A 14,777-nucleotide genomic window follows, 5' to 3' on the forward strand; every position below is an offset into this window, starting at 1 on the left:
TCAATCAACACCATTTATTTATTTTTTAAATCACTGAGGCAGCAGAGAATTGTCACAATTGTTGATCAACTACTTTAATAGAGCAGAAAAATGAACTTCTTCACATTTATTTTTTTTTTATTGTTCCTATGGGATTCTAAAACAGTACAAATCATGTGTGTTTTGGTTTCGGTAAGATATGCGTGACTTACAGTAAAAGGAAGGGAGAGTTTGTCTGCTGGAAAAGGTTATTTACATTTTTACATTTAAATAAATTTACTCAGTTTCACCATTTTCACCTTCAAAATAAAAAAAAAAAAAAGTACAATTTGAAATAAAATATGGAAACCCACTCCGTAACGTAAGAACTGTGTTGACTGCTCAGACACAAGTTTAGCAATGACGGGCCAGATTTATGCTCTGAGGGACATCTGTAACATCAGCGTCGTTACAGGTACCTGTTATTTATACATTTTGATGTATTTTTTTTTAAAATGAGAACAATAAATCTGAGAAAAGGTTCTATGAGGTAAAGCAGGGATGTCAAACTCCTTTTACATCATGGGCCACATGCGGCCCACTTTGATGTTAAGTTGGTCCGAACCAGCGATACTCCTCTCCTTCTGTCAGTGTAAAGACATTTGACTACACATTTAATCCCAATTACTATAAGAAAAAGAAGTGCAATTTTTAATTTTTCTACGTGATAAAGAACTGTAGCTGTTGGAAATGAGAGAAATCGGTCAGTGCAAATAAATAAATGTGTAAAAATTACAGAAAAAGCTTCTGGTGGCTCATTTACCCCCCGCGCCCTTGTAATTACAAAACTGAAGGTTTTTGTTAATTCATAGAAAATGCCTTGTTTTATTTTTATTTTTACTCATTTAAAAAAAAAAAGTTGAGTGAGAAAACAGGAACCTTTTTGTTTTGATCTTTGTTTATCTGTTACATTATTACCAGTGTCTTATAATTGGCAATAAGGGAGATCTTCATAAGGGGAAATACTATGTCCTCTTTCACATATCCCAAAGCCATCCAGTGGGCCAGATTGAGTCTTTGCTAGGCCAATTCTGGCCCCAGAGCCTTATATTTGATGCCCCTGCTGTAAAGGATGACTACGTAGCTTAATGATGGCACATGCAGCAGGTGAACGACAGCTTAAGGAGGAACATGTCTGAAACATGTTTGTTTTTCTTTGTAGATCTCAACTGATGTTCAAATAAATACAATAGTAAAGAAATAAGGAGTGTGAAATGTATTGGGCCAAAATCTTTTAAGTGTCACTCCACCTGGTAGTGTAGTCTTCATTTAAAAAAAATCTCTCCTTAATAGCAAACGCAGTATCGCAATGGTACAAATGAGCAAAAAAATGGCAACTGCAGTATTAGAAGTAACAGCCGAAAGTCAGCAGAAGGAAACCCATTTTTCCCACCCATTTCACTGGGAGGTGTGGAAAAGTGAATGGCTGAGTCTGGCTAAGTTAAAAGCGTGCGTGGAACAGAGCTGGAATGATTCATATTTACAGCAGCCTTTAGGTTTGGAGGGGGGGGGGGGGGGTAAACACTGTACAGGTGTTCAGCCAAACACACTTAACCAATGTCTTGTGTTTCAGATTATTTACATTTTCACATTATTAAATATTGTGCATTAGTTAGTAACAGCAGTCCTGAGATGTCGTCATCTCATTCGAGAGTCCAGGTTTACAGGGTTTGCCCCCCGAAACACAGCTAAGGATGGCTTCCACGAGAATTAAAAAAACAATAATAACAGTAATCATTAACAGCTACTCTTATGATTGTTTCCTTTTCAATATTTAAAAAAAGGGAGAGAGAGAGATCACCCTGATTGAGGATAATCAGGGTGAAACTGAGACAGATCAGGTTTTGATCTGAGCAGAAACAAAAGCACTTTTAAAAGGAGAACAAGGAATGAGGTAAAACTGCACATGTGAAGTTTTAAAAGGTCAAGGCAGGGTTGTGTTTCAGCGATGGCTGCGGTTTCGTAGCTTGGCTAGTTCTGCTTGTTTCCATACATGAGGGGAATGATGTAGACAGAGATGTCATCTCCGGAGCCTAATCTGTCGTTGGCTATCCTCCAGCCTCGATCCTTCAGCACCCCCCTCGCTCTCATTATGAGGTCTTGAGCTGCCATCGTGTACCTGAGGGAACGAAAGTGAGAAGTAGTTACGGTGTCAGCATCACACGGCGATATTCAATTAGATAATGATCAGAACAGGGAATAATGGCAACGTGCAGCCATTGAATAAATGCCTCTGCCCACAGTCAGAAGAAAACAAACAAAAATTAAAAAAGTAAAACCATTGAGGAAATAATCAGGGAATCCTGTTAATGAGCTGCTCTTTGACATCATTATCTGAATGTTTGGAAATTTGCGTAATCGTGAGAAGATAACCACGTTCACCCTCTCCAAACAAGACAGAGGTGAGAGGAAGTTCAGGCCTGTCTGCGACTGCAGCTGTGTGGGATGGGTGAACATGCCTGTGCTGATCGTCAGGGTCGCAGTTTGCCAGGAAACAGCCGACCGATTCAGCCACTTCCTGGTTGGAGAGGACGTCCCACAGTCCGTCAGTTCCCAGCACCAGAACGTCATCGGCTCCATGCTCACACTGTGCTAAAGGATAAACTCTGACCTGAAGTTAGAAAAAAAAAAAAGAGAAGCAAGAATTGTAAAACTTTGCTGTTTGTACAAACCTTGTACACCCGTTACATATTTATAGACAGAAAATATTGTATAGATGGATTGTGCATTTTAGCCGTGTTTAACCTGAAAAAGCTGCTGCAACGCACTTTATAATGTGCTGCACATTCATCTGTTCAACATGCTCACTCTGTAATTAATGGACAGCAGTCTTAAGCCTTAGCCATGGCCTCCTAGTGGTTATCTTTAATCTTGAAAGGGTACCGTATTTTTGCAACTATAAGGCGCACATAAAAGCCTTAGATTTTCTTTAAAAAGTGCGGCGCGCCCTATAGTGCAGTGCGCCCTGTGTGTTGTAAGGAGGACGTAGTAGAGAACACCATGAGAACGCTAAAGGGTGAAGTGTGGGCGTTGATCGTATATACCGGACAATCGCACATACCTGTATAAAAGGTCAGGTATGTGCGATTATGTGGAACATCGTTGTTTTAACAACCCTGAAAATGGCAAAGAGACACGCTTATGAAGCATAGTTTAAACTGAAGGCCATCAGCTACGCGGAGGAACATGGAAATCGAGCAGCCGCGAGAGAATTTAAGATTAATGAATCGATGGTTCGCAAGTGGAGGAAGCTGGAAAACAAGCTCCGACAGGTCAAGAAGACGCAGCTGAGTTTCCGCAGACATAAGGCGAGGTGGCCTGAGTTGGAGGAAAGACTCGAGCGGTGGATCATCGAGCAAAGAACGAGCGGGAGAAGCGTTTCGACGGTCACCATTCGACTAAAAGCAGTTTCGCTAGCAGAAGAAATGAAAATTGAACATTTCCGAGGAGGTCCGTCTTGGTGCTTTCGTTTTATGAAACGGTGCCATTTTTCCATCCGGACCAGGACTACGGTAGCGCAGCAACTTCCAGCGGATTATACCGGTAATGAAAAGCTGGCCATCTTCCGCTCCTACTGCAGCAAACACATCGCCGACAAAAACATCCAGTCCAGCCACATCACAAACATGGACGAGGTCCCGCTCACTTTTGACATCCCGGTGAGTCACACTGTGGAGAAGAAGGGGACCAGCACGCTAGCGATACGCACAACGGGGCACGAAAAGTCTTCTTTTACTGTTGTGCTTGGCTGCCATGCTAATGGACAGAAACTGCCGCCTATGGTGATTTTTAAGAGAAAGACTTTGCCTAAAGAGAAGTTTCCAGCAGGAATCATCATTAAGGCAAATGAAAAGGGCTGGATGGATGAGGAAATGATGAAAGACTGGCTGAGGGAGGTGTATGTAAGGAGACCAGGTGGTTTTTTCCACGCATCACCATCGCTGTTGATCTGTGACTCTATGCGTGCCCATCTCACAGCCAATGTGAAAAAGCTAGTGAAACAAATGAACTGTGAGCTTGCTGTCATTCCGGGAGGCCTGACAAAGGAACTCCAGCCGCTGGACATCGGTGTGAACCGCCCGTTCAAAGTAAGGCTGCGAGCGGCGTGGGAGCGATGGATGACCGATGGAGACCACAGTTTCACCAAGAGTGGAAGGCAGCGCCGGGCGATTTACGCCACAATTTGCCAATGGATTGTAGATGCTTGGGCTAACATGTCTGCTGGCACTGTTGTTCGAGCTTTCGCAAAAGCCGGCATCATTTCCGAGGAGCCGCACGGCACGGAAAGTGACTCTGACAGTGAAGAAAGTGAACTTGGCATGTTTGATGGAGATTTAGCGCAGCTGTTCAATTCAGACACAGAGGATGAGGACTTCGATGGGTTTGATTGATGACAATTACCGGTAATAAAAATGTGAGTACCAAACTCAGTTTTGCTCCCGCTTTATTTTTAAACACGCATACTTGTATGCGCCCTATAATCAGGTGCGCCTTATGTGTGTGTTAAATACAGTAATGGCACACATAACTGAGACTGCGCCTTTTAGTACGGTGAGTCTTATGGTCGTGAAAATACGGTAAACTGATCCAGATTATATTCTAATACCAGGGTGGTGAATCTGAATTACAGCAATAAGAGCATTTAATAATTTCAAGACGGGATGCAAGTTTAATACTTCAAAACTAACAGAGCAGAGGATTTGCTCTGTACACAAGGCTCAGAGTGAATCCTGGAAGTTCATCTCTGTAACTGATGGCTCAGCTGATACTCTATCACACAACATACTGCCTGTCAGAGGTGGGAAGCAATGAAGCACAGACACTTTATTACTGTACTCGAGCAAAATTGTCAGGTAACTGTATTTCAGTGTTTATTTTTCTGACAACTTTTTACTTTTACTCCCCACATTTTAACACAATTACCTCTGTTTTTTACTCCTTGCATATTCATGTACAGGCATGTTATTTTTTGGTTCATGCATTTTCGGGGAGTCATTGTTTTGTATTTGTCATTGGTGCTTATTGCATAGGATTCACTGCAAATCTTACTGTGCACATGATTCATTACATTATACTCAGGGGTTAATATGTTATAATATGTTAATAAGTTGTGATTGCAGAATACAGCACCTAAGTATGTATACTCCTGCTTAACTGACAAATGTATGTACTTCTGCCACCCGTCTTGGCTGTTTCATACAGGACATGTAGCTTCGGCACCTCTGCAGGCTGCTCTGCAACCCGCCTCAATCCCAGCTGTTTTTCTTTCTTCCTGTATCTGATTTAATCTGGGTTGTATCTGTTGTCACTGACGCCTCTCCTTTTCTGTGCTGCTACTCTCCCTGCTCCTGGCTTTCAGTGTTACAATGCTTTCCCACAATGCAATACAGAAGGCAAGCAGAGGAGAAGCTGGAAATGGCGTAATAATGAAACATCCGATTAAAGTACACCATCTTAGTGGTAAATGGACTGGTTTATCTATAGCACTTTTCTACTTTACTTGAGCACTCAAAGTGCTTCTTGCTTCAAGCCTCATCCACCCGCATTCATACAAGCAATTTTTCTACGCCTAAGTGCTTTCTATGTCTAACATTAACACTCAGAGGGTAACTCAGGATTTACTACCTTGCCCAAGGGTACTTTTTCCATGCAGAGTGGAGGAGTCAGGGATCAAACCACTAACCTTCTGATTAGAAGATGACCTGCTCCATCTCCTGAGTATACTATAATGTTTGCTAATGGGTCACTAACCAGTGACTTAAGAAAAAATGGATTACTGAACTGCTCCCGAGTGGAGCCACGCTGGCCATCTTTTACACAGTCACTGGTACTGTTCAAAGATTTGACAGCTTAGAAACCAAAATTTTCATCTATCATTAGCGCTACATGCCAAGTCAAGGAATTTCCAATTTCATTGTTGTGCTTCAAGCAATTCTGGACCAGAGTGCTGGACCACCCAACATTTTTATTGACATAAGCTACTGAGATTATAAGAAGAAGAAAAAAAAAATCAATGGCAGCCACAGAACACAATGTAAACTGTTTTGTGGATTACCTGTACTGTAACAAGTCTCTTAGTGTGGATATCTCTACATGAATCTCTCAAAATATCAGAAGAAAAATTACTAGGATGATCTTTCCATTTAATCTCTACTTTCTTAACACATCCGCCTCCATATACTTGTCTAAACAATGTTGATGGTCTCAATCCTTCAAAGATATTCTGAAGCAGGGAAACTCGTGTTACTGTGGCAACTCTGGTGAGGCACAGTCTTTTAAATTACTATGGGCGAACAGAAGCATACTCTGAAACAGCAGGCAAAAATAATACCCAGTGGCCTTGGATGGCTTTTGTTTGGTTGCTTCAAGTAATTCTTTTGCTACTGTGGAGGCGTTGCCTATTCACAGCAGGCACACCAACTTAGGCTACTTTAAAAACAGAACACCACACGCAAGCAGGGAGAGTCACTGTAAGATTATCAAAATGAGTTGTGTGTGGATCACAAGGCTCCATGTTGTGGGGAACCTTGAGATGAACAGTAAGTCAGGCTTTGAAAGAGAGAAACACAGCGAGACTATCAATCTATGAGGCAGCATTCCTATAGTATGTCAAGAAAAGGGAAGGACCTGATCCTCTGATTTTTACTCAAATACCCAAATTCTATGTCAAAATGACTCAAACTGCCAAGGTCAGCCTGTTTTATTTATTTTTTATTCACAACCTGAGAGAAGTCTGTAATTCTAACTTGACAGTGTGCAGGGAAAACATGTCCCCGCAGGACGTTTTCACATTCCCTGCAGGGCACTCTCCCACACATTTCTTTGAACATATAAACTAGTGGATGTCAAAATAAGTCAATATCAGGAAAAAATTCTTCTTTTTGAATGCTTGTATATCTCCTGTGAGAGGCCAGTGGTCTATCCAAGGTGTACCCTGCCTCTCACCCTATGACTGGGATAGGCTACCCTGAATTAGCTGAAAAACCTGAAGACGGCGAATGGGTTTATTAAAGCCTAAGTTACTTTGACAGTGACCTTCAGTTTGTGTGTATTTTGGGGTTCATCTTCCTATAATACACCACAGATTCTCTATGGGGTTGGGGGTCAGGTGATTTGGTTGGCCAGTCAAACGCAGTAATAATTAGTAGTAGTCCTGGCACTTTGGCAGAAACTTCACACTGGAGTTTAAACACCTTTTTTCTCCTCAAGACTGTAGGACCTTGATTTTCCCATAAAATGCTAATTTTACTTTCATCTGAAGAGACTTTGGACCTCTGAGCTACTGAAACGCTTCTTGCTTTCCTCAGCTCATGTCAGATGCTTCTCCGGTTCAGGCATGGCTTTTTATTAGCGTTTCAGTAGCCTCTTTCCTGAAGACCATCTGTATGTGGTGGCTCTTGATCCACTGACACCATTCACTCCTTGTGAAACTCTCCCAGTTTGTTGAATTTACTTTTCTTAACAATTCTCTGAAGGCTGCAGTCATCACTGTTCTTTGTGCACAGCACTCTGACAACAGTCATGCCTTTCATAGTGACCCTCTGTGACTTCACCCTTAAGCCGATGTTTAATTGTATTGTTATTATTTTTCTTCAAAAGAGGCTATTATGGCCCCTTAATGCTCAGGAATACCACGTCTTTCATATAGAAATCATGTTTTTATGCTCTATCTGGAAAAACCTTGACTTCACTCATCTTATAGGAACATCAAAAAAAGGAGGCTGAACTATGACTGAACTTTGAGTGCAATGAATTAAAGATCAAGAGAATGTGCAGGTTTTCATGACTACTGCAATCATTTGCAGTGGATTCCTTCTTGCAATCCACTGCACTGCAGGGACCATCAACGCACACGTTGACCACACAGTTCACAGTCCCTCCTGTTACTGGCTATCAGCGGTTACCTCTGCGCTCTCGTTATATCAGGCGGCTGACACAACGAGGGTAATATAAAACTAAAGAGCCCCTCTAAAACACTAATGTTAACATACTGCCACTCTTGTTCTGACTTTTCCTTTTATTCCGTTTTCTCTCCTCCCCTCCTGACACATGCTCAAATGCAAAGGATTTTAAACCCTAACCCAGACTTTGGCTCCCTTCCCCAGAATAACTTAACATATCTCTCAGATTTTAGTCATTCAGCAGCTACGCAGCAACAAGGCCAAAAAGGAGTAGGCACAGATTTCCTCACTAACAGTCCAAGCGATGTATGTGCCACAAGAGTGCTCTGCTTTCATCATTCTGTATTTGTGTACCCACACACCCACTGTTTTATAGCAACAACTTTATGTAACCTGACGGAGGATAGATGCTGTGAAGTGACCGATGAAGGTGACTCTTTGAGAAGAGTGAGAAGGTAAAAAACAATTACATTACAACTGCTAACATCCAGGTTTTTCTTCTTCTGCTTTGTGACAGACGATGTAATCATTGCATTTGATGCAGTCATGTGAAAAAGTGTAACCCACAGAAATTGTTCCTATTAAGGCAGGTTATAAACTCAAGTGAATAGCACACAAAATTCATATTTTGTAGACGATTTAGATTTTTTAAGTGGCTTTAAAAATAAGTAGGTACATTTTCAGATTTGTTGCCATAGATTCAAACATCCTAAAGTGTGGTAGATGAATCCAAGATACTGTCTGGCCACAGTAACATTAGACCTGATTGGTGAGACATGGGCAGCTCTGTGGGAGAAAAACCTCATACAAGCTATAAAGGACACTGACAGAAATGTTGTATTTTGGAAGTTGCTTCGCTGCCTCAGATACTGGGCACATTGCAGTCATTGATTCAAATATGTATTCCGCACCATATCTAAGAGTGTTAGGAGTAGGGGTGGGTTTTTATAATGATTCATCGATTAAAATCGATTCTGCCTTGGATGACGTAAAATCGATTCATTAAAATCCTGAATCGATTTTTTAATCTAAATTTATTTTGCCCAAAATGCCAGAATCTCTGGTGACATCTCACAAAATTTCAAGAACCACCAAACAGTTAAGACAGTAAATGAGAGCAGGAACACGGATTCTGCACATAGACTTAAACACACAGCGCAACCCGCGGATCAGAATCAGTTAGATGTCACCTTTCTCACGGTCGGGGCTGAAAGCCGACAGCTCGCTGATTCTGATCTGTCGGCGGGTCGGCGCTTTGTGTTCACGCCCTTTATGCGCCGATTCTAAAGCTGTTAGTTTGATCTCTCTCCAAACAATACTGACCGAACCAGCAGCAAAAGAAGATCCAAACGGTTCACATAAAATCGTCATGAATTCACTCTGACTTTTACTGTTTTGCTTCCACCGCGATGCACAGCTCTCTCTCTCTCTCTCTCTCTGTACTTCAAGAACAGTTTCCCTTTCTTCATTATTCGCTTGCTTGTTACGCACAAGTCTACTGTTGTTTACAGCGCTGTCGCACACAGTTTTTTCCCTTTTACATTCTTCCGAAAAGAAAACCTCATTTCTGCTGTTCAATACTGAACAAATTTAAACTTTTTAAAATTATTCAAAATGCAAAACGCTTAACGTGTCTCTAATAAAACTGCTGTAACTTCAGAGGTAATGTTCATATGTTGATTAATGGTTTTCTTTCGTTTTTGATGTACTGCAGAATATTTTTATAAATCCCAGGCCAGGAAAACCTTCATGTTTTTCTGTTTTATCTTCAGCTACTTTGACACAAAGGCATCTGCTGTGACGCTCACACCTTTGATAAAGTCTTGCGTGTGTCAGCTTCCTTTTTATTGATACAAAAATATGTAAATGTACTGATCTGAATTATAATATTTCTGACTGTCAAAATTTCCCAGATTTAAATCGAATCGAATTAAATCGAATCGTGGATCGAATCGATTCGGGACCTTGTGAATCGGAATTGAATCGATTCTAGAAATCAGTGACGATACCCAGCCCTAGTTAGGAGATAACACAAGGCCATGTGAAGAGCAAGGTTTGCAATTTCATTAAAAGAGCACCTCTCTAACTGTTGAGCACAAGGAGTGAGGATCGATAAAGCCTTCAACTTGTGCTGAGGCCAGTGGCCGGGGGAAGCGTTTTAGTTTAGGGAAGAATAGATTCAACTGAATAGCAGCTGTTTCAAAAAGAAAACCACCTGTGAAAAAAAGAGAGAAACTGAAGATGAAAGAGGATATGATGATGCAAAACAAACCTCAAATGCCACAAAAGCTTAAGGCATTCAAGTTTGAAGGTTTCACTGTGGCCCCATAGTCCTCCAAAACGCACATTATCGGAAACCTTTATATATGTCGTACATACAAAACGGCCCAAGAGTTTCAGAGAATTAGTATCCTATAGATAAGAACTGCAGGAGAAAATCCACAGAAAGAACTGAAAGACTGCTGTTTACAAAATGCTTTTGTAATCTGTAATAGTTTGCCAAAGGAGGCCGTGCAGTGTGTGGCCAGTCTTTGCTCTTACTTTCTTATTTTGAAACTAAAAACGATGGAAACAAAAGTAGTGCGCTCACCGTCTCGGCTATTTTTGCATATTTGCTGTGGTTGTGTTTGTTAATATCATCGTTATCTATAGTCAGTATTTCAACGATTGTCAAATGTCTGGTTGCTCAGACAAGCCATAAAAGCCAACAACCTCCCATGGGATGTACTTATTTTTTCACATGACTGCATATCCTTGAGAGCCTAGAGGGTGGTAGAGCCTGTTCTTGTCAATACTTGGCGAGAGGCCCAAACCCACTGGACAGGTCGAACAGAAAAGACTCTGAATCCTTTTTCCTTCTTTGCTGTAAGGCAAAAATTCTAACAACATGACCAAGGCAGACATAGAGAAGGACACAAAAATGTAAAACTGGAGCGTACCTCTGGGCAGCAGGACAGGAAGGGCTTAATGTAAATGTTGGAGTCGTGCACTTTGAGACTGTGGTCTCCGAGGCCTCTCGTTACCCCGATGGTCGCCAGCACGCGAGCCTGGAAAAGATCAGAGGCATTTAAAGCACAGCCTCCGTATGAGTCAAACAAAGCAGCAACAAACTCTACGAAAGGCATTTTCATTTCTGCCCATGACTGATCGTCTTATAATGAGTGAGAGCTTATGTAGATGTTATCTAGAAGGCCACCGTGGAAGCCTTTTTAAACTCGGGTCTCCATTTTGAAGCTTGGTCATCATTTCTGCTCTTCGTCACAGACTGCAGAGATCGGAGAACCTGACGACACCATGACTGGTGAACAGTTTAGAAACGAGCCAGAGGTTTTGATTATTTGAATCGCTTTGCTTTTAGGAAAATCTTACATCTAAAATCTTGCATAAACCACCATGTGTAGAGCAGGTCGCACATAAACCAGGAAGATAGATGTCAACAACATCAGCCTGTGGTAATAATTCTACCATTCATTTTAATTTTTCCAAATATTTGGAACATGTGGTTAACATTTGGGTTTGTTTAATTATGTCTGTGGGTTTTAGACTTCAGGCACTGACTGCAAAGTATTAAAAACAGCCCTTAGATTTTAAATTATGTTAGTTTGCTAAATTACTTTTGAGCCTCTGAAAATGTGGGATTCTGTATAAAAAGAGTAAATGTAGCACTTTGGATCAATCCACTGAGAGACAGACAGCCATTAGGCATCTAGAGCCAATTCAGAAAAACTAGTTAAACTAACTACATGTCAGAGAGAACATGCCTCACAGCAACAGATGGTGGGTTCAAACCCAGGACCTTGTTGCTGTGAGGTATCAGTGCTAACCACTGTACCACCGTGCTACGCTTTTCCCCCCCCTCTTTAAATCCTGCAATTAAAGCTGAAAGTCTGCACTTCAATCACATACTGATTGTTTGATCCTCCCTGAAGCTGATTCATATTGTCTGGAAATCTCTACTGTACAGAGAAAGAACTTTTAGGCACGAGCACAAGAGGAGCCGAGTAGGACTGAGCTTGGATCAGTATGCAGAACGACGCAGGGAGAGTGTTTTAAAGTGGTGGAAAGGTTCCTCCAGCAGAGAAAGGGGTAAAACATCCTGGGATTAATTGTAGAGTGCCGGTGCCCAGAGGGCGGCGCACCAGGGGCTTTGAAGTGTTCTGGCGTTCCTCTCTCTCACTCTATCTAGCCATCCATCTCCGCTCCTCACTTCAAAGGGAGAGGACACGACGTGGGCACCGGCAGCTGCGCCGGGGTGAGTCTGAATGTGGTTGTGGGCACATAGAATACTGTAGGGGTGACATCTTTCCCCTGCTGTCAGTCAAACTCAAATCTATTTTCTGTACGTATGGAAGTGAAAACTGGGGAAGAGCACGGCGAGAGCATATTCGGGTCTATCACACTGCTCCATTGACCTTTTCAAGTCAAAAAAAGAGAGAAAGGCTCCTACACACCACTGCATGTACAGTGTAACTGAACGAGGGGGAAACTCTTGACCTTTTGTTTTGTGTCATTTCCCTTTTTTCAGCGTTGACAAGATTTTGTTAGTACAAGTCAGTGTTTCAGTATTGATATATTCAGTTAGCATATGTTACCTTTCATCAGATCCATCTAACACACGACTCAGATAGGACCATCACATTAGACCTCTGCCTATTTTTTTTTTGTTTTTGTTTTTTAAATTGGCTGAAAAACATAATAATAAGTCCTTGGAGAGCTCGTTTGTGCTACAGGTTGTGCAGGATTCAAAAAGGCCAGGAATGTCTCTACACAGCGATTTGGGTGATGTGAGGTCGGGTGTACCAATGATGCCCCGGTGACCTTTGATTACATGCATGGCACATGAGGCTGTGGAAGCACTTCTTACCTTCTTCCCTTCACCGTAGATCAGGGGAAACTTTAGGTCATCTTCCTCTATGGTTTTATATGCCCTGTGCAAAGAATACAGAACACGTTAATGTTTTTTTTTCTTCCTGTTTATAGCAGGCTGCATACACACATACCCTAGAGATACTTCACTTCCATACCCCCACCCCCTCTCCTTCCCACAGGCCCTGCTGCTGACATGAGGGGACTGGCACAGAGAGAGAAAAGGCAGAGTTAAAAATTCACACAAACACACAGAGATCCTTAGCTTAATTCTCTCACTTTCTTTTCCCCCCCCCGTTTCTAACTGATCCTGTGAAGGTATCCCTAGCGACAAAGAAGACGCCTGCACGAGACAGTCTAGGTGCACTGTTGGTTTTCTGCAACTGTCTGTGGCGCCTGCGCATGTACGCCTCTGAAGGTCTGAAAGTAAAGCAGCTAAAATGATGCAAGAGAATCCACACTTTCCATTCTCCTGTTCTCAGAGCACTCTTTAAACTCCCCACGCGAACTAATGAATAATTTACCATCTTCACACTGGGACTAGACAGAGCTGCGCTGTGAGGAGGAAGACTGTACAATGCTCGCTGTATTCATCTCAGATCTAAGCGATACACTTTTCACCTTTACAATTCGGAAAGTCGAAGTGAAGAAACCCAGCACTCTTGCTCCTGGTGCGTGTGCTCCTATTCATCTGCGAGCAGCTGTACTTCACAGGAGCAGCTGTGTAACTTTACTGTACCAGATACATAACAAAACCCAGCCAATTTCCACGAGAGCTGCCAGGTCAGAGTTTTCCATTCAGAACTCGCACCAGGTGCTGTGAATAAAATTCTGGCTCTTGAGCGAGCGCTGACTTGGTTGAAAATACAATTAGAAACACAGGTTTCTCTTTATTTTAGCTGTCAGATCACAGGGAGCGAGGAAAAGAATATTCAGAATGGTCATAAAAGTGGCCTAACGTGGATCGGGGGATGCTTTTCATGTAGGGAAATTTCCTGAAAATAAATGTTTAGTTTGAAAAGCTGCTAAAAAGACAAATGTTTCATTTGTGAATGTGACCCAAGTCTGCCCAGCACACCACAGTCCATGTACTTCAGATTAGCGGGGACCAGGATGGTTTCTACATTACTGCTGGTTTCACTCAGAGAGACCATATGTTTCCACCTTAGGCGAGCGCTACACTGCTGCACTCAGCACTTTTTTTTTTTTTTTTTTTAACTGTGAAAGCAAGAACTATCACAGAGAACACAGCCCACAAACACAGGAATACAGTCTAGAGCCTCATCTAAGCGAGGAGAGCTGTATTACCAAATAAGAGCCTTCAGAAGGATTTCCTCATCAGTTTCTTAGATCTAAAATAGCACGACCGATGATACGAAACTTAAAACCATCTACCAAGACAGGGTTCACTGTTTTTGTTAGGAAAAAAAAAGAAAGAAAGAAGAAGAGGTGCTACTTCTGCTGAGAAGAGGGACGGGGGAGAAGGGCAAAAGACAAAAACCAACAGAACGGGCAGAGAAAAAAAATGCATATATCAATCACCTGGATCACCTGCTGAGAAAGAAAAAAGAAAGCAAGCAGAAGAGAACAAGAGTAATAGAATAAACAACATCACAATGATATATGGGAATATGACAGTAAATACTAAATATTAAACATTATTGTGCAGCACATAAGATCAACAGAACACAGTGTGCTTTGAGGTAGGAGCCAAAAAGGGTGTAGTTTGTGGGTGTGATCACCCGTGTGTACACCTGTGAGCATGGACGCGCTTGTTTTTTGTTTTTTTAAAAGGTTCCTTCATGTAATAATCTGCTAGAGGGTGTGGGGGGGCCACAGCCCCGTCCTCCAGGGCGTGAAGCAGGTGTGGAGGAGATCAAAACTCCAGACATCCAGAGGCCCCCAGAACACAAGAGACCAAGGAAGACCAACAGAGGGGCAGCCGCGCCACTGTCCCGGAAAGAGCTGAGGAGAGTCCCAGATGAGAGCTCA

The 14,777-nt window shown here is 42.1% G+C and overlaps 1 protein-coding gene across 2 annotated transcripts in view; it reads right to left on the reverse strand.

The window, feature by feature from the left end:
- ppm1h (protein phosphatase, Mg2+/Mn2+ dependent, 1H) overlaps positions 1-14,777 on the reverse strand; it is a 47,821-nt gene continuing 33,044 nt past the window's right edge. For both annotated transcript variants that reach the window (XM_004563837.5, XM_076886033.1), the window contains 4 exons: positions 12,784-12,847; positions 10,859-10,966; positions 2,478-2,629; positions 1-2,137 (listed from right to left, as the gene is read on the reverse strand). In XM_004563837.5, the coding sequence (XP_004563894.1) occupies positions 1,990-2,137; positions 2,478-2,629; positions 10,859-10,966; positions 12,784-12,847 (472 nt within the window). In that variant the 3' untranslated portion in view covers positions 1-1,989. The remainder of the gene's footprint in view (positions 2,138-2,477; positions 2,630-10,858; positions 10,967-12,783; positions 12,848-14,777) is intronic.

This window comes from Maylandia zebra, linkage group LG7 (assembly GCF_041146795.1).
Source record: "Maylandia zebra isolate NMK-2024a linkage group LG7, Mzebra_GT3a, whole genome shotgun sequence".
Taxonomy (NCBI): Eukaryota; Metazoa; Chordata; class Actinopteri; order Cichliformes; family Cichlidae; genus Maylandia; species Maylandia zebra.